At 51.4% G+C, this 23,932-nt stretch overlaps 1 protein-coding gene across 2 annotated transcripts; it reads right to left on the bottom strand.

Moving 5' to 3' along the window:
* Window positions 1–5,986: 5,986 nt before the first annotated feature.
* Window positions 5,987–22,544, bottom strand: pafah1b3 (platelet-activating factor acetylhydrolase, isoform Ib, gamma subunit). Of its 2 annotated transcripts, XM_086003918.1 has the most exons (5): window positions 22,349–22,544; window positions 16,249–16,338; window positions 13,232–13,348; window positions 7,281–7,403; window positions 5,987–6,403 (listed from the first exon to the last, which is right to left on the bottom strand). In XM_086003918.1, the coding sequence occupies exons 1-5, from the start codon at window positions 22,427–22,429 to the stop codon at window positions 6,125–6,127; spliced, it is 690 nt and encodes a 229-aa protein (XP_085860044.1). In that variant the 5' UTR covers window positions 22,430–22,544; the 3' UTR covers window positions 5,987–6,124. The 2 variants fall into 2 exon arrangements, with proteins under 2 accessions (XP_085860044.1, XP_085860045.1); XM_086003919.1 differs by lacking the exon at window positions 13,232–13,348.
* Between the last annotated feature and the right edge of the window lie 1,388 nt (window positions 22,545–23,932).

The raw sequence follows: 23,932 nt of genomic DNA, 5'->3' as shown, positions 1-23,932 counted from the left end.
GCTCGGGGAGGGGGATGGAGACTGGGGAATGGGGGCTCGGGGGAGAGATGGAGACTGGGGAATGGGGGCTCCGGGGGAGAGATGGAGACTGGGGAATGGGGGCTCCGGGAGTGAGATGGAGACTGGGGAACGGGGGCTCGCGGAGAGATGGAGACTGGGGAATGGGGGCTCGGTGGGAGAGATGGAGACTGGGGAATGGGGGCTCGGGGAGAGAGATGGAGACTGGGGACTCGGGGGAGAGATGGGGATTGGGGAATGGGGGCTCGGGGAGTGATGGAGACTGGGGAATGGGGGCTCGGGGGAGAGATGGAGACTGGGGAATGGGGGCTCGGGGAGTGATGGAGACTGCGGAATGGGGCCTCGGGGAGAGATGGAGACTGGGGAATGGGGGCTCGGTGGGAGAGATGGAGCCTGGGGAATGGGGGCTCGGGGGGAGTGAATGAGACTGGAGAACGGGGGCTCGGGGGAGTGAGATGGAGACTGGGGAATGGGGGCTCGGGGGGAGAGATGGAGACTGGGGAATGGGGGCTCGGGGAGAGAGATGGAGACTGGAGAATGGGGGCTCGGGGAGCGAGATGGAGACTGGGAATGGGGGCTCCAGGAGAGAGATGGAGACTGGGGAATGGGGGCTCGGGGAGAGATGGAGACTGGGGAATGGGGGCTCGGGTGGAGAGATGGTGACTGGGGAATGGGGGTTCGGGGGAGAGATGTAGACTGGGGAATGGGGGATCCGGGAGAGAGATGGAGACTGGGGAATGGGGGCTCGGAGGGAGAGATGGAGACTGGGGAATGGGGGCTCCGGGAGAGAGATGGAGACTGGGGAATGGGGGCTCGGGGAGAGATGGAGACTGGGGAATGGGGGCTCGGAGGGAGAGATGGAGTCTGGGGAATGGGGGCTCCGGGAGAGAGATGGAGTCTGGGGAATGGGGGCTCGGGGAGAGATGGAGACTGGGGAATGGGGGCTCGGGGGAGTGAGATGGAGACTAGGGAATGGGGGCTAGGGGGGAGAGATGGAGCCTGGGGAATGGGGGCTCGGGGGGAGAGGTGGAGCCTGAGGAATGGGGGCTCGGGGGGAGAGATGGAGACTGGGGAATGGGGGCTCGGGGGGAGAGATGGAGACTGGGGGCTCGGAGGGAGAGATGGAGACTGGGTAATGGGGGCCCGGGGAAAGATGGAGACTAGGGAATGGGGGCTCGGAGGGAGAGATGGATCCTGGGGAATGGGGCTGGGGGGGAGACATGGAGACTGGGGAATGGGGGCTCGGGGGGAGAGGTGGAGACTGGGGAATGGGGGCTCGGGGGAGAGATGGAGACTGCGGAATGGGGGCTCGGGGGGAGTGATGGAGACTGGGGAATGGGGGCTCGGGGGAGAGAGATGGTGGCTTAGGCGGAGAGACGGTGATGGGAATGGTGGCTCAGGGGGAGAGATGGAGACTGGGGAATGGGGGAGAGCTGGAGACTGGTGAATGGGCTGCCGGAACAGATCTGTACTGATAATGGACCGCAATTTGTGTCCGAAGAATTCAGGAAGTTCTTTAAAAAACAATGTGGTTAAGCACTACACGTCCGCCCCATACCAACCCGCCACCAATGGATTGGCTGAAAGGTTTGTCCAGACCTTCAAGAAGGCCATAAAGGCCATGGGTAATGAAGACATAAAACTTCAACACAAGGTGGATAACTTCTTGTTCGCATACAGGAATGCAACACATATGGTTACCAACCAAACTCACGCCATGATGTTCTTCAATAGAAGCCTAAGATGCCGGCTGGATTTGATCAAGCCCAACATCAGAAGGGACGTGGAGAAGCGGCAATTTCAAGGCATGAATGAAAGGCCAACTAGAACCTTCCAGATAGGTCAACAAGTTTTGGCCCGGGACTACCGTACCGAGAAATGGCAGCCTGGAACTATCTGCACACGACTTGGACCACTGATGTATACCGTGGACATCGGAGAAAGCATAATAAGACGCTATGCTGACCAAATCATAGAGTCATCCGAAAAGGGACAACCTACACCACAACTCTATACGCCTAGCAATGAAGTAGAGATACCCATATCTACCTCCGATCCGGTGATACTGGAACCCGATGAACCCGACACTGGCATTGAAGCCGAATCAGCCTCGCCAAAAGAACCTACTACACCACCGAGGCGTTATCCGGACCGAGTCAGGAAGCCTCCAGAGACTGACTTATAATTAATTAACTGCAGCAATGTGTATATTATTTTTCTTATAACATGTAATTAATAATTACTTAAAATATTATGTGCTGGTTAGCTAAAAGGGGAGGAATTGTAGTGTATGTGCCTTTAAGAGCCCCATGTGTGCTGTACTGCCGGTAATGGCCACTCGGGCTATATAAGCCTGTATATTGTGTTATATCCGTTAGTTCCCCTCCAGACTTTGTTTAGTAAACACCTATGAAACTAACTACTGTCTTCAGTGTCTTTATCAACGCACAGACACAACAGTTTCTTTCAAGCTCTCCAGGGAGGCAGAGTAGCAGCAGATGTTTTTCTGTCAGGAAAGAAGTATGTCGAAGGGTTCCCCAGGGGTCAGTATTAAGACCATTGCTTGTTAAAAATAGATGAGCTGGACTTCAGTACAGGGAATACAATTTCAAAGTTTGTAGACCATACAAAACTTGGCAATGTAGTAAATAGTGAGCATAATAGTAGCAAACTTCAGGAGGACATACATAGACTAGGGAAATGGGCAGGCACACGGCCGATGCAGTTTAATGCGGATAAGTGTGAAGTGATACACTTTGGGAGAAACAATATGGAGAGGCAGTATAATCTAAATGGTACTGTGCTGAGGTGGGTGCAAGAGCAGAGGGACCTGGGGGTGCATATTCACAAATCCTTGAAGGTGCCAGTTAAGAAAGCATGTGGGGTTACTTAGCTTTGTAAATAGGGACATTGAATACAAAAACAAGGAAGTCACACTGAACCTTTACAAATTCAGGCCTCAGCTGCAGTATTGTGTACAGTTCTGAGCAGCACACTTTAGGAAGCCTCGGAGAGGGGGCTTACCAGAATGATGCCAGGACTGAGTGCCGCAAGATTCTATAAACGGTCTTTGCTGTGTACTTCAAAGCTAGGTGGGCATGTGTGCTGTGAGGAGGATGCAGAGAAACTCCAGTACGATTTGGACAGGTTGGGTGAGTGGGTAGATGCATGGCAAATGCAGTACGATGTGGATAAATGTGAGGTTGCCCACTTCGGTGGCAAAAACATGAAGACAGATTATCAGAACGGCAAAAGATTGGGAAAAGAGGAAGTGCAATGAGACCTGGGTGTCCTTGTGCACCAGTCGCTGAAGGTAAGCATGCAGGTGCAGCAGGCGGTTAAGAAGGCAAATGGTATGTTGGGCTTCGTAGCGAGAGGATTCGAGTACAGGAGCAAGGATGTCTTGCTGCAGTTGTACAGAGCCTTGGTGAGACCACATCTTGAGTATTGTGTGCAGTTTTGGTCGCCTTATCTGAGGAAGGATGTTCTTGCCATGGAGGGAGTGCAGCGAAGATTCACCAGACTGATACCTGGGATGGCAGGAATGACATATGAAGAGAGATTGGGTCGATCAGGCTTATATTCACTAGAGTTTAGAAGATTGAGAGGGGATCCCATTGAAACTTATAAAATTCTAACAGGACTAGACAGACTAGATGCAGGATGTTCCCGATGGCGGGGGAATCCAGAACCAGGGGTCACAGTCTAAGGATAAGGAGTAAGCCATTTAGGACTGAGATGAGGAGGACTTTCTTCACCCAGAGAGTAGTGAACCTGTGGAATTCCCTGCCACACAGGGCAGTTGAGGCCAATTCATTAAATATATTCAAGAAGGAGTTAGATATATTTCTTGAGGCTAAAGGGATCAAGGGATATGGGGAGAAAGCAGGGACAGGTTACTGAATTTGGATGATCAGCCTTGATCTCATTGAATGGCGGAGCTGGCTCGAGGGGCCGAATGGCCTACTCCTGCTCCTATCTTGCTCTCCACAACCAAGACTTCCTGATCCTATCTGTCCTTAGACCCTTTGAAGATTAGTTTTATTGACAGCGTAACTGACTAAACATTCCCTCTATCAGTTAATTGATCCCTCTGCCCATGTTTATTACATTAGCCACTGAAGTTATACATTAATCATTCATGGCTGATGTCGCCCCAGTCACTTATTTCCTTTCACAAGCATTTCCTGCAGATAATCATCAGACATTTGGAGCAGAACGTGATCCATTCTTTTTTCTATGGCACCCCACTGTTATCCTGTTTACCTGTAAAAACCTGCTGTTCCAAGGTATGAGGTAGTTCGATTATTAACCCGTAACTCTCCAAGATGTCCAACATAGCCACCACACTTTATTTCTTCTTAGGCGTTCTTGTATGGTGAGACGGACTGCGTATACAGTATAATTATAGTCCGGGGTGCTGACCTATGTGTTAAACTGTCTCCCATAATTCACGATTCCCAAGGCTAGATGTGTTCTTTTCAAAGTCAGAGTCATAGAGTTACACAGCACAGAAAGAGGCCCATCGTGTCTGCGCCGGCCATCAAGCCCTGCCTATTCTAATCCCATTTTCCAGCAGTTGGTCCGTAGCCTTGTATGCTGTGGCGTTTCAAGTGCTCATCTAAATACTACTGAGTTCCAGATTCCAACCACCCTCTGGGTGAAAAAGTTTTCCTCAAATCCCCTCAAAACCTCCTGCCCCTTACCTTGAAACTATGCACCCTGGTTATTGGCCCCTCTATTAAGGGGAAAAGTTCCTTTCTATCTGCCCTATCTCTGCCCCTCATAATTGTGTACACCTCATCATGACGTTTCAGATACACTGTCAGTCATTTAATGTTAGGGATTTTAAACTTCAGAAGTAATCCAAGAAAATGGTTACCTTTTCTACTTCTCAATCGTAATCACCAACAGCCCTCATGGGCTTATCCAAGGTTATCGTCTTAAAAGCATCATACGCCTTCATAGGAATAATGTTTCGCCCAGTCTCCATCGAGCCTCCATTCCTCAGACTCCATCTCCCCAAACCCCCATCGAGCCCCCATTCCTCAGACTCCATCTCCCCCCACCTCCCATTCCCCAGTCTCCATCTCTCCCCCATTCCTCAGACTCCATCTCTCCCCCCACCTCCCATTCTCCATCGAACCCCCATTCCTCAGACTCCATCTCCCCCAACCCCCCATCGAGCCCCCACTCCCCATCGAGCCCCCATTCCTCAGACTCCATCTCCCCCACCCCTCCATTCCTCGGACTCCAACTCCCCCCCCCCCCACCCCGTGCCCCCACTCCCCAGACCCCATCTCCCCCCACCCCGTGCCCCCACTCCCCAGACCCCATCTCCCCCCACTCCCCAGACCCCCATTCTCCATCGAGCCCCCATTCCTCAGACTCCATCTCCCCCCCCACGCTCCCATTCCCCAGTGTCTATTGCTCTCCCCGAACCGCCATTCCCCACCTCTCTCCCTCGGAGCGACCATTCCCCAGTATCCATCTCTCTTCTCCCCTCCCCACACGCCCATTCCCCATCTCTCTCCACCCCCCCACACCCCCATCTCTGCTCTAGCCCCAATTCTCCAGCCTCCATCTCTCCCACACTCCAATTCCCCAATCTCCATCCAAAGACCCCATTCCTTGAGTATATTGAAGACGGAGATCGATAGATTTTTGGACTCTAGGGGAATCAAGGGATATGGGGATCGGGAGCCCAAGGTGGAGTTGAGGTCAAAGATCAGCCAGGATCTTATTGAATGGCGGAGCAGGCTCGAGGGGGCGAACGGCCTACTCCTGCTTCTATTTCTTATTCCAGTCTCCATCTCCCCCGCCACTGACAGACTCCCCAACCCCACTGAGACACTCTTCCCCCCCCAACTCCCCCAAATATGCAGTCCCCTGCCCTACTGCTGTGCATGTTTCTGGATCTGTGCCTGCCACTATATTGACAGCAATGATAAAACTATAAACAATTGACTTGTGTGTGGGACAGGTAAAGGTTTATTATTCGGGTTTGATCATTTGAAATTGCTAGCCCCCTCCCCACATCGCTGGCGCTCCAACGGGTCCGTTGCTCCCCAGAGTTCCCCGGTGGGACAGCAGCATCATCCAGCCATCAGGGGGCTGGGTTTGGTGCGTCACAGGCCGCGTCCCCCAGCAGCTGGTGAACTCGGGCGTGGATCAGTTTACAGACGCTGGTGTAGGCGGGTCGGGTCAGGTGCAGGTAGTCGTACAGGTCGTTGTGGCTCATGGTGCCCTCCGAGTTCACAAACCCCGGGTCCACGTCAAGGAAGGAGGTGTGGCGGAAATTCGCCAGGCTGCCCTTCACCAGCTCGTTCACCAGGGCGTTCTTCTCCCGCAGCGGGTTCGGGTCCTTCCCGCGAGGCAACAGGCCCTGCAACAAAAGGCAAGGGCAGGCATCAGGGGCAGAGCAGGAGCCCCGGGGAAGGGGAGAGCCGGGCCGGGGAGCATCGCGCTACCAGACACTTGGGCAGGAGCTTTCTCCGGGGTCACTTCCATGCCCGCTCCTCCCTCGTCACCCCCCCACCCCCCTGCTCAGTCGGACGCACTCTCGCTTCTGTGTCACAAGGTTGTGAGTTCAAGTCCCACTCCAGAGAATTGAGCACGTAATCCAGGCTGACACTCCAGTGCAGTACTGAGGGAGTGCCGCACTGTCAGAGGTGCCATCTTTTGGACGAGACGTTAAACCGAGGCCCCGTCTGCTCTCTCAGGTGGACGTAAAAGATCCCACGGCACTATTTCGAAGAAGAGCAGGGGAGTTATCCCGGGTGTCCTGGGCAATATTTATCCCTCAACCAACATCACTAAAAACAGATTATCTGGTCATTATTGACGTAAGAAAACTACTAGGCACTTGGTCTAAGCATTAAACAAAGCTTTAATCAACTGTTTTACAACATGGAGGTCTAGTTGTGCCCTTCACTAGTTCCTGTTCAGAATGTCCTGCGCAAGCTGGGCCCGTGCGAGTATTTATACTCTCCCTGGATAGCGCCACCCGCAGGCCGCTCAGTATTATTTCATAAGTCTTTCCTTCATGAATGACTGATTCATGTCAATTATCACATTGCTGTTTGTGGGAGCTTACTGTGCGCAGTTTGGCTGCCGCGTTTCTGACATTGACTACACCCTGGGACATCCCGAGGTCGTGAAAGGCGCTATATAAATGCAAGTCTTTCTTTTCTTCTTTCACACCACCCCGTCCCCCCACAACATCACACCCCCCCGCCCCCATCTCCCGGTCTGTCACTCACCAATACGATGACTTTGGCCTGCGGCTGCCGCTGGTTCAGGAGATGGACGATGGCCTCGACCCCCCCGGCGACTTGCTCCGCTGTGTGTCCGTGATTGTTCGTCCCCACCCACAGAACAATCACCTGCAAACAGAGATTGGGGGGGGGGGGGGCGGTGCACAGTGAAACTTGCTTCAACATCACTCCCAACGATCGTAGCTCCACCCCTCCCCAGCCCGACCCTGCTAACCCCCACCCCTGCCCGATCCCCCTCCCCAACTCCGAGCCCCCAGCCCGCCCCACCCCATCCCAGTCCCAAACCACCTACTCTCCGTTCACAGTTCCTAGCTTCTCGCTGTTTAGAAAATTCTCTGGTCTATCTTGCTTTGGACCAAAGAGGATGACCTCACAATTCCCCACATTGAACTCCATCTAGAACATAAGAAATAGCAGGAGTTGGACATTTGGCCCCTCGAGCCTGCTCCGCCATTCAATAAGATCATGGATGATCTGATCTGGGCCTCAACTCCACCTTCCCACAACCCTTAACTCCCCTGTAGCTCAAATATCTGTCTATCTCCGCCTTGAATATATTCAATGACTCCGTCTCCACAGCTCTCTGGGGTAGAGAATTCCAAAGATTCTCGACCCTCAGAGAAGAAATTCCTCCTCATCTCTGTTTTAAATGGGCCACCACTTATTCTGAAACATTGGCCCAGAAACTCGGGTCCCAACGCGTGAGTACGCACGGGATACTCACCCGTAGGCCCAATGGAAGTGCCGCTTTCGTGCATGCACTGCGCATGCGTGGGAAAGCGGCACCGCCGTTCCCCTGAAAGAAGGGGTTCAGAAGTCGAACACGTGCGCCGGAGAGGCAGCGCGTGCGCATCGAACTTACGGTTTTTTTTTTTTTTTTGCAGGTTTTCCCAGGAAGGTAAGTCTCCAAAAAGCAGTCGTAAGGCCTGCTTTTAACAAGGTAAGTGGTGAATTCATTAAAATTAAAACATTTTTTCCACAGGTTTATTATTTTTAAATACTTTAAAGAAAGGAAAGTTTATTTTTAGCCCCGTTAGAAAATAAAATTAATTTTTTCAAAAATTTAAATTATTGTTTAAAATAGTTATTTCATGTAATTTATAGTTATTTTAAAAATGTGATTTAAAAAAAAAATTTATTTGACGATTTAGTGATGTTTTGGGGCTTATAGTATTAATCGATTTGCCAGGTCTTCCTGTCAAATTTATGAATGAAGCATTCCCTACTACCATTGGCTCTCCATGGCCCACGTGATCCCAGGGGACGCATCGAACTAACTGCGCCCCTGGGATACGCAAGCACTGCGCGCCGGCAGTTGGAGGAGGCCCAGGATCAGAATCCCACGCGGGCCCACAGCTCAACGGCTGGCGCGCTAGGTAAGTGCAGGTCGGAGGCTTGCACCCGCGGGAAGCCCCCGACCCGAATTTCTGGGCCATTGTCCCCTAGTTCTCGATTCCCCGCCCGAGGGGAAAACATCCTCTCTGCATCTACCCTGTCGAGCCCCCTCAGAATCTTGTATGTTTCAATAAGATCACCTCTCATTCTTCTAAACTCCAATGAGTATAGGCCCAACCTGCTCAATCTTTCTTTATAAGACAACCCCTTCATCCCAGGAATCAACCTTTTCTGAACTGCCTCCAATGCAAGTATATCCCTCCTTAAATAAGGAGACCAAAACTGTACGCAGTACTCCAGATGTGCCACAGTTTTGTCCTCACTTTTTTTTTTTATTCGCTTATGGGATGTGGGCGTCACTGGCAAGGCCAGCATTTATTGCCCATCCCTAGTTGCCCCTTGAGAAGGTGGTGGTGAGCTGCCTTCTTGAACCGCTGCAGTCCGTGTGGTGAAGTTACTCCCACAGTGCTGTTAGGGAGGGAGTTCCAGGATTTTGACCCGATGATGAAGGATCGGCGATATATTTCTAAGTCAGGATGGTGTGTGACTTGGAGGGGAACTTGGAGATGGTGGTGTTCCCATGCGCCTGTTGCCCTTGTCCTTCTAGGTGGAAGAGGTCGCGGGTTTGGGAGGTGCTTTTGAAGAAGCCTTGGCGAGTTGCTGCAGTGCATCTTGTAGATGGTACACACTGCAGTCACGGTGCGCCAGTGGTGGAGGGAGCGAATGTTTAAGGTGGTGGATGGGGTGCCAATCAAGCGGGCTGCTTTGTCCTGGATGGTGTCGAGCTTCTCGAGTGTTGTTGGAGCTGCACTCATCCAGACAAGTGGAGAGTATTTCATCACCCTCCTGACTTGTGCCTTGTAGATGGTGGAAAGGCTTTGGGGAGTCAGGAGGTGAGACACTCGCTGCAGAATACACAGCCTCTGACCTGCTCTTGTAGCCACTGTATTTATGTGGCTGGTCCAGTTAAGTTTCTGGTCAATGGTGACCCCCAAGATGTTCATGTTGGGGGATTCGGCGATGGTAATGCCGTTGAATGTCAAGGGGAGGTGGTTAGACGCTCTCTTGTTGGAGATAGTCATTGCCTGGCACTTGTGTGGCGCGAATGTTACCTGCCACTTATCAGCCCAAGCCTCAACGTTGTCCAGGTCTTGCTGCATGTGGGCATGGACTGCTTCTTTATCTGAGGAGTTGTGAATAGTACTGAACACTGTGCAGTCATCAGCGAACATCTCCATTTCTGACCTTATGATGGAGGGAAGGTCATTGATGGAGCAGCTGAAGATGGTTGGGCCTAGGACACCGCCCTGAGGAACTGCTGCAGCTGTGACGATTGACCTTCAACCACCACAACCATCTTCCTTTGTGGCTAGGTATGACTCCAGCCAGTGGAGCGTTTTCCCCCTGATGCCCATTGACTTCAGTTTTACTAGGGCTCCTTGATGCCACACTCGGTCAAATGCTGCCTTGATGTCAAGGGCAGTCACTCTCCTCTCACCTCACCTCTGGCATTCAGCTCCTTTGTCCATGTTTGGACCAAGGCTGTAATGAGGTCAGGAGCCGAGTGGTCTTGGCGGAACCCACACTGGGCATCAGTGAGCAGGTTATTGGTGAGTAAGTGCCGCTTGATAGCACTGTCGACGACACCTTCCATCACTTTGCTGATGATTGAGAGTAGACCGATGGGGTGGTAATTGGCCGGATTGGATTTGTCCTGCTTTTTGTGGACAGGACATACCTGGGCAGTTTTCCACATTGTCGGATCGATGCCAGTGTTGCAGCTGTACTGGAACTGCTTGGCTCGTTCTGGAGCACAAGTCTTCAGCACGATAGTCGATATTAATCTATCAATATCCCGTTGCAACTTCCTGCTCCCACCTACACCATTTACTGTGCCACCTAAGTTAGTGGAGTCAGCAAACTTAGATATACAGCTCTCTATTCCTTCATCCAAGTCATTTATAAATATAGAGAATAGCTGAGGTCCCAGTACAGATCCCTGGCAGACACCACTAGTCACATCCTGCCAATTGGAGTACATACCCATTATCCCCACTCTGTCTCCTACCTCCCCATCCTATATAGAAATACAGAGACGTTGCAACATGGAAACAGGCCATTCGGCCCAACCAGTCTGTCAGTGTTTACCCTCCATACGAGCATATAGTCCCGATCACATTTACCTGTGCTGTCCTCATATTTTCTTTACTTATAAAGTGTCGGCCAAGTGGGTAGAACTCTCGAGTCTGAAGATTGTGGGTTCAAGTCCCACCCCAGAGACTTGAGCCCATACTCTAGGCTGACACTCCAGTGCAGTGCTGAGGGAGAGCTGCACTGTCGGAGGTGCCGTCTTTCAGATGAGATGTTAAACCGAGGCACCCGTCTGCTCTCACAGGTGGATGTAAAAGATCCCATGGCATTATTCGAAGAGGAGCAGGGGCGTTCTCCCCGGTGTCCTGGGCCAATGCTCATCAAACAATCAACATTATTGAAAGAGATTATCTGGTCATTATCACAGTGCTGTCTGTGGGAGCTTGCTGTGCGCAAATTAGCTAACGTGTTTCCCACATTACAACAGTGACTCCACTTCAAAAGTACTACATTGGCTGTAAAGCGCTTTGGGACGTCCTGAGGTCGTGCAAGGCACTATAGAAATGCAATCCAATCTGATCTTGAATGTTGATAAAGTGTCTGCCTCAACCATTAACCCTGGGAGTGAACCCCACAGCCTCACAATTCTCCGTGAAGCAGTTTCTCCTGCCCTTTGTTCTAAAGCTCTGACATTTAAGCTTGTTCGTTCTAGACCCTCAATTACTGGAAACAATCTCCATCTGTACCTTTGCTCAGGCTCCCCAGCCCTCCATCTACCTGTACCTTTGGTCTGATGTTCCCCAGCCCTCCATCTACCTGTACCTTTGGTCTGAAGTTCCCCAGCCCTCCATCTACCTGTACCTTTGGTCTGAAGTTCCCCAGCCCTCCATCTACCTGTACCTTTGCTCAGGCTCCCCAGCCCTCCATCTACCTGTACCTTTAGTCTGATGTTCCCCAGCCCTCCATCTACCTGTACCTTTGCTCAGGCTCCCCAGCCCTCCATCTACCTGTACCTTTGGTCTGAAGTTCCCCAGCCCTCCATCTACCTGTAGCTTTGGTCTGAAGTTCCCCAGCCCTCCATCTACCTGTACCTTTAGTCTGATGTTCCCCAGCCCTCCATCTACCTGTACCTTTGCTCAGGCTCCCCAGCCCTCCATCTACCTGTACCTTTAGTCTGATGTTCCCCAGCCCTCCATCTACCTGTACCTTTGGTCTGATGTTCCCCAGCCCTCCATCTACCTGTACCTTTGGTCTGATGTTCCCCAGCCCTCCATCTACCTGTACCTTTGGTCTGATGTTCCCCAGCCCTCCATCTACCTGTACCTTTGGTCTGATGTTCTCCAGCCCTCCATCAATCTGTACCTTTGGTCTGATGTGCCCCAGCCCTCCATCTACCTGTACCTTTAGTCTGATGTTCCCCAGCCCTCCATCTACCTGTACCTTTGGTCTGATGTTCTCCAGCCCTCCATCAATCTGTACCTTTAGTCTGATGTTCCCCAGCCCTCCATCTACCTGTACCTTTGGTCTGATGTTCCCCAGCCCTCCATCTACCTGTACCTTTGGTCTGATGTTCCCCAGCCCTCCATCTACCTGTACTTTTGCTCAGGCTCCCCAGCCCTCCATCTACCTGTACCTTTAGTCTGATGTTCCCCAGCCCTCCATCAATCTGTACCTTTAGTCTGATGTTCCCCAGCCCTCCATCTACCTGTACCTTTGGTCTGATGTTCCCCAGCCCTCCATCTACCTGTACCTTTGGTCTGATGTTCCCCAGCCCTCCATCTACCTGTACTTTTGCTCAGGCTCCCCAGCCCTCCATCTACCTGTACCTTTGGTCTGAAGTTCCCCAGCCCTCCATCTACCTGTACCTTTAGTCTGATGTTCCCCAGCCCTCCATCTACCTGTACCTTTGGTCTGATGTTCCCCAGCCCTCCATCTACCTGTACCTTTGGTCTGATGTTCCCCAGCCCTCCATCTACCTGTACCTTTGGTCTGAAGTTCCCCAGCCCTCCATCTACCTGTACCTTTGGTCTGATGTTCCCCAGCCCTCCATCTACCTGTACCTTTGGTCTGATGTTCCCCAGCCCTCCATCTACCTGTACCTTTGGTCTGATGTTCCCCAGCCCTCCATCTACCTGTACCTTTGGTCTGATGTTCCCCAGCCCTCCATCTACCTGTACCTTTAGTCTGATGTTCCCCAGCCCTCCATCTACCTGTACCTTTGGTCTGATGTTCCCCAGCCCTCCATCTACCTGTACCTTTGGTCTGATGTTCCCCAGCCCTCCATCTACCTGTACCTTTGGTCTGATGTTCCCCAGCCCTCCATCTACCTGTACCTTTGGTCTGATGTTCCCCAGCCCTCCATCTACCTGTACCTTCGGTCTGATGTTCCCCAGCCCTCCATCTACCTGCACCTTCGGTCTGATGTGCCCCAGTCCTCCATCTACATGTACCTTTGGTCTGATGTTCTCCAACTCTCCGTTTTGCAGTCTCCACAACACGTGCTGAGTCGCATCTCCTCCAATACCAAAATTCAGTGCGTGCAGCGGTGAAAATAACTGCCGCCAGATCTGTACAGAGACACAAACGCACGGGGGTGGGGGAGAGAGCGAGAGAGATGGAGACACACACGCACATGGGGGGGGTGGGGAGAGAGAGAGAGAGAGAGAGAAAGAGGGAGACGGTGAGACATGGAGAGACACACAAACGCACAGGGCAGGGAGAGAGAGAGAGACGGTGAGACATGGAGAGAGACACACAAACGCACAGGGCAGGGAGAGAGAGACGGTGAGACATGGAGAGAGACACACAAACGCACAGGGCAGGGAGAGAGAGAGAGACGGTGAGACACACAAACGCACGGGGAGGGGAGAGTAAGAGAGAAAGAGACGGTGAGACACACAAATGCACGGGGCGGGGGGAGAGAGAGAGAGAGAGAGAGACAGTGAGACACACAAACGCACGGGGCGGGGAGAGTAAGAGAGAGAGAGACGGTGAGACACCCAAACGCACAGGGCGGGGAGAGAGAGAGAGAGAGAGACGGTGAGACATGGAGAGACACACCAACGCATGGGGCGGGGGGAGTGAGAGAGAGAGAAAGACGGTGAGACATGGAAACACACAAACGCACGGGGCGGGGAGAGTAAGAGAGAAAGAGAGAGAGACGGTGAGACACACAAACGCACGGGGCGGGGAGAGTTAGAGAGAGAGACGGCGAGACACAAACGCACGGGGCGGGGAGAGAGACGTGAGACATGGAGAGATACAAACGCGCGGGGCGAGAGAGAGAGATGGTGAGACATGGAGAGACACACGTAGGAGGGGAGGAGACATGGAGATACACAGAGGGGGCGAGTGAGAGATGGTGAGACATTGAGAGACAGACATAGGAGGAGGGGGAAGAGACATGGAGACACAGACAGAGCGGGGGAGAGAGAGAGACGGTGAGACATTGAGAGAGACATAAGGGGAGGGGTGGAGAGTGAAAAACAATGAGACATGGAGAGAGACACAGACGGGGTGGGGTGGGGGGGGGGGGAGAGAGAGACGGTGAGACGTGGAGAGACACATAGGAGGAGGAGAGGAGGGAGAGACGGTGAGACATGGAGAGACACACACGGGAAGAGTGAGAGACAGCGAGACATGGAGAGACACACACGGGGAGAGCGAGAGATAGCAAGGCACGGAGGGATGGTTGGGGGAGGGGAGAGTGAGACAGTGAGACATGGAGAGAGACACAGACAGAGAGAATAAACAGCAGCTCAATGTCAGATGCAGTCCCAAGGTACCTGCAAGTCAGACTACACGAGCGACTACAACAGTGCCAAATGCGACAGCAACAAGGTTTTCCTAACACCAGCTGGGGCTCATTTCCCTCCACGTTGCTCTGCTCCTCTCCTGAAGTCAGGGCTTCGGGCTGGGGTGCAATCCCAGGAGTCCTGGCCACCCTCCAGGGACTGGACATGAAGACTGAGCAGAGTATCGGGAGGGCATGGAGCAGGAGTGAGAGAACAGAGGTCGGGCACTGGGAACACTGGCTGATGGCAGAGATCAGGCACTGGGAACACTGACAGCAGGACCAGGGATTCCCAGGAGAGATCGGGCACTGGGAACACTGGCAGCAGGACCAGTGATTTCCCGGGAGAGATCGGGCACTGGGAACACTGGCAGCAGGACCAGTGATTCCCAGGAGAGATCGGGCACTGGGAACACTGGCAGCAGGACCAGAGATTCCCAGGAGAGATCGGGCACTGGGAACACTGGCAGCAGGACCAGTGATTCCCAGGAGAGATCGGGCACTGGGAACACTGGCAGCAGGACCAGTGATTCCCAGGAGAGATCGGGCACTGGGAACACTGGCAGCAGGACCAGTGATTCCCAGGAGAGATCGGGCACTAGGAACACTGACTGTAGGACCAGTAATTCCCGGGAGAGATCGGGCACTGGGAACACTGGCAGCAGGACCGGTGATTCTCGGGAGAGATCAGGCACTGGGAACACCGACAGCAGGACCAGTGATTCCCGGGAGAGATCGGGCACTGGACACACTGACAGCAGGACCAGTGATTTCCCGGGAGAGATCGGGCACTGGACACACTGGCAGCAGGACCAGTGATTTCCCGGGAGAGATCGGGCACTGGGAACACTGACAGCAGGTTTCTAAAAATCCCCATCATATATCTCTCACAAGATAAACATGATTGTACTGGACATTAGTATGCAGGTACAGCAAGTAATTAGGAAAGCTAATAGAATGTTATTGTTTGTTGCGAGGGGAGTTGAATACAAAAGTAGGGAGGTTATGCTTCAGGTATACAGGGCATTGGTGAGACCACATCTGGAGTACTGTGTATAGTATTGGTCTCCTTATATAAGGATGTAAATGCGTTGGAAGCAGTTCAGAGAAGGTTTACTAGACTAATCCCTGGAATGGGCAGGTTGTCTTGTGAGGAAAGGCTGGACAGACTGGGCTTGTATCCGCTGGAGTTTAGAAGAGTAAGAGGTGACTTGATTGAAACCTATCAGATCCTGAGAGGTCTGGACAGGGTGGATGTGGAGAGGATGTTTCTTCTTGTGGGAGAATCTAGAACTAGGGGTCGCTGTTTAAAAATAAGGGGTCGCCCATTTAAGACAGAGATGAGGAGAAATTTTATTCTCTCAGAGGATCGAGAGTCTTTGGAACTCTCTTCCTCAGGAGGGCGGTGGAAGCAGAGTCTTTGAATATTTTTAAGGTAGATGTAGATAGATTCTTGGTAAGCAAGGGGGTGAAAGGTTATCGGGGGTAGGTGGGAATGTGGAGTAATCGGATCAGCCATGATCTTATTGAATGGCGGAGCAGGCTCGAGGGGCCTACTCGTATGTTCGTATGCTCCACCGCCATTCCCATCTCTCAACCTCCACAATCCCGCTCTCCACGTTCCCTCTCTGTTCACACACTCAACACCTTCAAATGTAGAAAGGAGCATCTTACCTCAAACTGGTGGAGTAATTGGACCAGCGAGTCTCCCACAAACAAGACATCGGGTTCCTTGTCCTTCGTGTCAGCCACATAGCGATTGTGCTGCGGGACACAAGGGGTTAACTGTTCAGAGAAATGGATGTTAATCCGCGATTGCGCGGGAACACACTCAGTCCAGATGCAACTGCACAGGTTTGGGCAAGGGCACAACGTAGAAGCCTTGCCCATTGCTAATCACCACCTGCACTCCAACCCTCCCCCCCCCCCCCCCCACCAGCTCATCAAACATCCAAAAACATTAGGCTAGGGAACGGGCTTTCTAATTAAGAGGACGAACCACTGAACACAGGCATTATGCGCAAGCTTCCTGCAGGATTAGACATTGGAATCCCCTTTACTCCAGCAGGACAGGGGGAGGAAACAAGAGTCCCAGAGAAGAGAGTGAAATCCGGGTCAACATGCTTCTTCGGCAGCCCCTCCCAAACCCGCGGCCACTACCACCTAGAAGGACAAGGGCAGCAGGCGCGAGGGGAACACCACCACCTCCAAGACACACACACCATCCCGACTTGGAAATATATCGCCGACCCGTCATCGTCGCTGGGTCAAAATCCTGGAACTCCCTCCCTAACAGCACTGTGAGAGCACCTTCACCACACGGACTGCAGCGGTTCAAGAAGGTGGCTCACCACCACCTTCTCGAGGGCAATTAGGGATGGGCAATAAATGCCGGCCTTGCCAGCAACACCCACATCCCGAGAATCACATTTTTTTTTTAAAAAAAAGCACTTTTAAAAGGAGCTGAATTAGGAACAGGAGGATATTCAGCCCCTCAAGCCCGTTCCGCCATTCAATTAGATCATGACTGAACTGTATCTTAACCCCATCTACCTGCTTAGTTCCGTAACCCTCAACACCCGTACCCAACAAAAATCTATCTGGACTCAATATCGAGTTCAACAATTTCAGATCATAACCTCGGCCCCTATCATATTTTTTATATATTTTTTATCCACTTTTGGTTTGTGCTTTTTCCTTTTTTTTCTCTCTCCCACATGGCAGTTGTCTCTCATTCTGCCAACGTATTTCACACTTCATCTCGAGCCATCCTTTGTCTCTTTACCTGTCCTATTACCATCTCGTCTCGCCTTGACTATCTCTTAATGTCTCCTCACCTCCCACAGACCTTCCCTTTTGTTCTTTCATCCCCTCCCCCATTTCCCAGCCCCCAAACTGGCCTTTTAATCTGTTTCATTTCCAGCTTTTTTCTCAGTTCTGACGAAGGGTTTCGACCTGAAACGTTAACTCTGTTTCTCTCTCCACGGATGTTGCCTGGCCTGCTGAGTTTTTCCAGCGTTTTCTGTTGTTATTTTGGATTTCCAGCATCTGCAGTATTTTGCTATCATAAAAATCTATCACTCGCAGTTTTGACATTTTCAATTAACCCCCAGCCTCAACAGCTTTTTGGGGGAGAGAGTTCCCGATTTCCACTCCCCTTTGTGTGACGAAGTGCTTCCTGACATCACCCCTGAACGGCCTGGCTCGAATTTTAAGGTTATAGAATCGTAGAATGATACAGCACAGAAGGAGGCCATTTGGCCCATCGTGCCGGCTCTTTGGTAGAGCTATCCGATTAATCCCACTCCTGTTCTTTCCCCACGGCCCTGAATATTTTTCCCCTTCAAGTATTTATCCAATTCCCTTTGAAAGTTATTATCGAATCTGCTTCCACCGCCCTTTTCAAGCAGTGCATTCCAGATCACAACAACTCGCTGCGTCAATTTATTTCCCCTCTTGTCGCCTCTGGTTCTTTTGCCAATTACCTAAAAAGGCATAAGGGATACTTGCCTTCATTAGCCGAGGCATAGAATATAAGAGCAGGGAGGTTATGATGGAGCTGTACAAAACGCTAGTTGGGCCACAGCTGGAGTACTGTGTGCAGTTCTGGTCGCCACACTATAGGAAGGATGTGATTGCATTGGAGAGGGTGCAGAGGAGATTCACCAGGATGTTACCTGGGCTGGAGCGTTTCAGCTACGAAGAGAGACTGGACAGGCTGGGGTTGTTTTCCTTGGAGCAGAGAAGGCTGAGGGGGGACCTGATTGAGGTGTACACAATTATGAGGGGCATAGATAGGGTAGATAGAAAGGAACTTTCCCCCTTAGTAGAGGGGTCAATAACCAGGGGGCATAGATTCAGGGTAAAGGGCAGGAGGTTTAGAGGGGATTTGAGGAAAAACTTTTTCACCCAGAGGGTGGTTGGAATCTGGAACTCACTGCCTGAAAGGGTGGTAGAGGCAGAAACCCTCACAACATTCAAGAAGCATTTAGATGAGCACTTGAAACGCCATAGCATACAAGGCTACGGACCAAATGCTGGAAAATGGGATTAGAATAGACAGGGCTTCACGGCCGTCGCGGACACGATGGGCCGAAGGGCCTCTTTCTGTGCTCTATGACTCTATGCCCTCTGGTTACCGACCTTTCTGCCACTGGAAACAGTTCCTCCTTGTCTGGACTCCCACCCCCACCAAAGGAAATAGTTTCTCTCTGACTAACCGATCAACTCCTTTGATCATCTTGAACGCCTCAATTAGATCACCCCCTTAATCTTCTATACTCTAGGCAATACAAGCCTAGGCTGTGCAACCTGTCCTAATAATTTAACCCGGTATCATGCCGGGGAATCTGTGCTTCCACCCCTCTCCAAGGCCAATGTATCCTTCCCAAGGTGTGGTGCCCAGAACTGAACAGTGTTACTCTAGATGGGGTCTGACCAGAGCTCTGTATTCCAGCCCTCGAGATGAGCACTTACAGAAATTTGAGCTGATTAGAGAGTCAACGTGGATTTGTAAAGGGTTGGTCGTGTCTTACGAACCTAATTTAATTTTGTGACGCAGTAACTAAAGTGGCAGACAGGGGAATGCGTATGGATGTAGTTTATATGGACTTCCAGAAGGCATTCAACAAGGTTCCACATAAGAGACTGTTAGCTAAAATTAAAGCTCATGGAATTGAAGGCAAATTATTGACCTGTTTAGGAGATTGGTTAGGTGATAGAAGACAGAGAGTAGCGATAAATGGGTATGTACTCGAATGGAAAGGAAGGGACCAGCGGTGTCCATCAAGGATCTGAGCTGGGGCCTCAACTATTCACTATATTTATTAATGATTTTGATAACACAATAAAAAGAGCCGTATATCCAAGTTTGCCGATGACACAAAGATTGACGGCACAGTAAGCACTGCAGACGGGAGCATAAAATTAAAGAGAGACACTGAGCGGGCAAAACTGTGGCAGATGGATTTCAACACAGCTAAGTGTGAGGCCATCCATTTTGGACCAAAAAAGATAGATCCAAGTATTTTATTTTTTTTATTTTTTAAAAAGGTGTAAAGCTAAGAACAGTGGCGATCCAAAGAGATTGAAGGGTCCGTGGTCACAGATCACTAAAAGGTTGTCAGGTACAAAAAATAAATCAAAAAGGCTAATGGAATGTTAGCCTTTATAGTCAGAGGGCTAGAATATAAAGGGAAGGCTGTTTTGCGACAGCTATACAAAAGCCCTGGTTAGACTACACCTGGAGTGCTGAAATAAAAAGAAAATGCTGGAGATACTCAGCAAGTCAGGCAGCATCTGTGAAGAGAGAAAGAGAGTTAACGTTTCAGGCCTGGGACCCTTCGTCAGAACTGGAAACAAGCTGGAAATGGAACAGTATTTAAGCAAGTGTAGGGGCTGGGAAATGGGGGAGGGGATGAAAGAACCAAAGGGAAGGTCTGTGAGAGGATAGAAGGCAGGAGAGGTTAAGAGACATTAGGAGATATTCAAGGCAAAAGGAGATGGTAATAGGACAGATTAAGAAACAAAGGATGGCTCTAGATGAAGTGTGAATTGCGCTGGCAGAATGAAAGACAGCTGCCCTGTGGGAGGGAAGAAAAGACAAAAAAAGATATTAATAAAAAAATGTGATAGGGGCCGAGGTTATGATCTGAAATTGTTGAACTCGATGTTGAGTCCGGAAGGCTGTAAAGTGCCTAATCGGAAGATGAGGTGCTGTTCCTCGAGTTTACGTTGAGCTTCATTGGAACAATGCAAGAGGCCGAGGACAGCGAGGTCAGAGTGGGAGTGAAGTGGAGAATTAAAGTGACAGGCGACCGGAAGCTCGGGGTCACCCTTACGGACTGAACGGAGGTGTTCCGCAAAGCGGTCACCTAATCTGCGTTTGGTCTCCCCAATGTAGAGGAGACCGCATCGTGAGCAGCGAATACAGTATACTAGATTGCAAGAAGTACAAGTAAATCGCTGTTTCACCTGGAAGGAGTGTTTGGGGCCCTGGACAGTGGGAAGGGGGGGGGGGGGGGGGGGGGAGGTATAAGGGCATGTGTTGCATCTCCTGCACTTGCACGGGAAGGTGCCGGGCGAAGGGGAAGAGGGTGCCAGGAGTGATAGAGGAGTAGACCAGGGTGTCGCGGAGGGAGCGGTCCCTTCGGAATGCTGAAAGGGGAGTACCGTGTACAGTTCTGGGCACCACACCTCAGAAAGGATATATTGGCCTTGGAAGGAGCGCAGCGCAGATTCAGCAGAATGATACCAGGGCTCCTGGATTAAATTATGAGGAAAGATTACACAAACTGGGCTTGTATTCCCTGGAAATTGGAAGGTTAAGGGGTGATTTGATTGAGGTTTTTAGGATTTTGAAAGGAATTGATGGTGGTAGGTAGAAATGTTTTCCGCTGGTGGGGAATCTAGGACAAGGGGACATAACCTTAAAATCAGAGCCAGGCCATTCATGAGAGAAGTGAGGAAACACTTCCTCACGCAAAGGGTGGTAGAAGTGTGGAACTCTCTCCCACAACAAGCAGTAGATGCTCGCTCAATTAATAATACTAAAATTGATAGATTTTTGTGAGCCAAGGGTATGAAGGGATATGGAACCAAGGCGGCGTGGATGCAGTTAACATACAGATCAGCCATGATCTCATTGAATGGGGGAAACAGGCTCAAGGGGCTGTATGGCCGCCTCCTGTTCCGACAAGCAATGTCCCTTTGCAACTTCGCGCTCCCATCCACGCTACTGACTGTGCCACCTAACTTAGTGGAGACAGGAAACTTAGATATACAGCTCTCTATTTTTTCCTTCTATAAAGCGGTATGTCTGTCTGTCTGTCCGCTATACACTATAGAGCGTACCTACACATATGTTATATCAAAAGAAAGCTGATGATCAGGGGAGTGTCATAGGCGTATTTACTTTTCGGTCAGACAAAAATTGTTCGGACAGTATACAAAAAACGTTCAAAAATCTGCTCATTAGCGGTTGACCAATCCTACCAGCTCATTAGCGTTGAGTGACCTGATGGTTGACCAATCGGTGCGTCACGGGTGGGACCTAATCCTGCAGCCTCCCGAAACTTTTTCGCCGCCATTTTCCCCCCTGCTTTTCCTAAACTGCGTCGGCCCGCCGGAGCAGGTGGTGAGTTTGGGGTCACTCGGGCTGCGGCCTCACAACCGCTCGGCCCGAGACACACAGCGGGGGAGCGGCAGCGGCCCGGCCATTCAACCGCGCAGCCCGATAGGCTGCGTCAGCCCGCCGGAGCGGGAGGTGAGTTGGGGTCACTCGGGCCGGGCCTCACAACCGCTTGGCCCGAGACACAGAGCGGTGGGAGCGGCAGCGGCCGGGCCGTCAACCGCGCAGCCCTCTAAACTGCCCTGGCAACGCCGGGCACCCCCCTGCTAGTTTATAAATATATAAGAGAATAGCTGAGGTCCCAGTACAGATCCCTGGGGGACACCACAAGTCACATCCTGCCAATTGGAGTACATGCACATTATCCCTACTCTTGTCGCCGACCTCCCAACCAACTCTCTATCCATGTTAACAGGAATTGATGTTTGTTGAGATGGGATAGAGGGTAAGAGATATTAACAGCACAGCAGGGGAGCAAGGGGAAGAATCATGTATATAAAGTGGGAGGCGAGAGGAGTCTATCAGATAAAAATCCGACATGGAGCGGGACTGATGGACAGAAGGGTGGAATATCCGTCGCCTATTTTGAGTAACAGCTGATGCGACGACAAAGGAAGATCCTGTCTTCTTCAGTTGCCACCTTACCTGAGACATCCATCGCCCATCCCCCTGAACATCCTCGGGTGGGACGGGGATGGCTGCTGGGTTGCTGTCTCTGTCACTCATTCCCAACAAATAACTGGCACTCGACCTTCCAGAGAGTCTGCTGCACAGGCTTCAGGTCCGTTCAGCAGGAGCGCAAACCTGAAATAAACCAAACAATCAGGGAAAAGACAGATGGTGGTTAGTGTTTATAACCTGAGATCCCGGGAGGGGGGGGGGCGGACGAGGACCGGTGAGGGCAGAGGGACCGGGAGGGGGGGGGGGGCGGAGGGACCGGGAGGTGGGGGGGGCGGGCGAGGACCGGGAGGGGGGGGGGGGGGCGGAGGGACCGGGAGGGGAGCGGAGGGACCGGGAAGGGGGGGGGGGCGGAGGGACCGGGAAGGGGGGGGGGCGGAGGGACCGGGAGGGGGGGGGGGCGGAGGGACCGGAGGGGGGGGGGGCGGAGGGACCGGGAGGGAGGGGGGGGGGGGGCGGAGGGACCGGGAGGGGAGGGGGGGGGGGGGCGGAGGGACCGGGAGGGGGGGGGCGGAGGGACCGGGAGGGGCGGGGGGGGGAGGGACCGGGAGGGGGGAGGGTGGCGGAGGGACCACTAACTACACATACTTGGGCTTAAAAACTCAGTTCTACGGGAAACTTCAAACTGGCTGTGAATGAACTGAAAGAGAAAGCAAGAAGGGCTTTTCTATGCCATCAATAAAATCAATCCAAATAGAAATCCCAATTAGCATTTGGCTCAAAATTTTCAAATCAGTAATTGAACCAATTGCACTCTATGGGCAGTGAGGTATGGGGACCGCTAACTCAACAAGAATTTGCAAAATGGGACAAACACCCAATTGAGATCCTACATGCAGAAGTTCTGTAAAAGTATCCTCCGGACTCAAAGGAAAACAGTAGTAAACAATGCATGCAGGGCGGAACTAGGCCAATATCCATTAATAATCACTATCCAAAAAAGAGCCACCAAATTTTGGAATTACCTACAAATGAGCAATCCCCAATGCTATCATTACAAAGCCCTGAAATGCCGAGAGGACCATAAAGAAGAATACCCTCAGTCAACTAGTCCTGGGACTCAGTGAAGTAACTACTAACAATAACCAGCCCCAGGACAGTGACAAGTCGTAACACAAAGAATTTCGACCCAACACAATCGTCGCTAAGCAAAAGGAAAAATATCTGACATATTGGGCAGAAAAACAACAAAAACCCAAAGCAAACTCAATTGCTACTTGGCCCTTGTGGTAATACCACTGTTTGTATTCCTGTTTGTCCTGTTTGTATTCCACTGTGTACATGCCTGGACATGCCTCGGCTGACTCCATCCCACAGGTCCTAGTATAAAGGTGACTGCTCCCAGCCCTTTGTATCCTGGACCGGTCGACCACTCGAGGCAGACCTCCATTCTGTTGTTAATAAAAGCCTTTAGTTACTCTTCTAACTCTCAGTCTTTTATGAGTAATTGATAGCGCATCAATTTTATTAACAACATTTTTATAATGGAGAAGATCCTCACACCAGCATGCCTGGACTTAGATCATCGGGAGGCGGACTCATCCACCAAGT

The sequence above is a fragment of the Somniosus microcephalus genome, chromosome 12 (assembly GCF_052327205.1).
Source record: "Somniosus microcephalus isolate GS21.2 chromosome 12, FLI_Smic_1.0, whole genome shotgun sequence".
NCBI classification, from domain to species: Eukaryota; Metazoa; Chordata; class Chondrichthyes; order Squaliformes; family Somniosidae; genus Somniosus; species Somniosus microcephalus.
Note: the sequence above shows the minus strand (reverse complement) of the source record. Positions and strands in the feature narration are given on the sequence as shown.

What these genes read in the sequence shown, in the direction of transcription:
- pafah1b3 (XM_086003918.1), bottom strand. Translation starts at nt 22,429, where the DNA reads ATGAGTGACAGAGACAGCAACCCAGCAGCCATCCCCGTCCCACCCGAG. An exon ending in ATGGGCGATGGATGTCTCAG is followed by an intron (nt 16,339 to 22,348) that starts GTAAGGTGGCAA and finishes TGTGTCCCGCAG; the next exon opens with CACAATCGCTATGTGGCTGA. An exon ending in AATTACTCCACCAGTTTGAG is followed by an intron (nt 13,349 to 16,248) that starts GTAAGATGCTCC and finishes GTCTCTGTACAG; the next exon opens with ATCTGGCGGCAGTTATTTTC.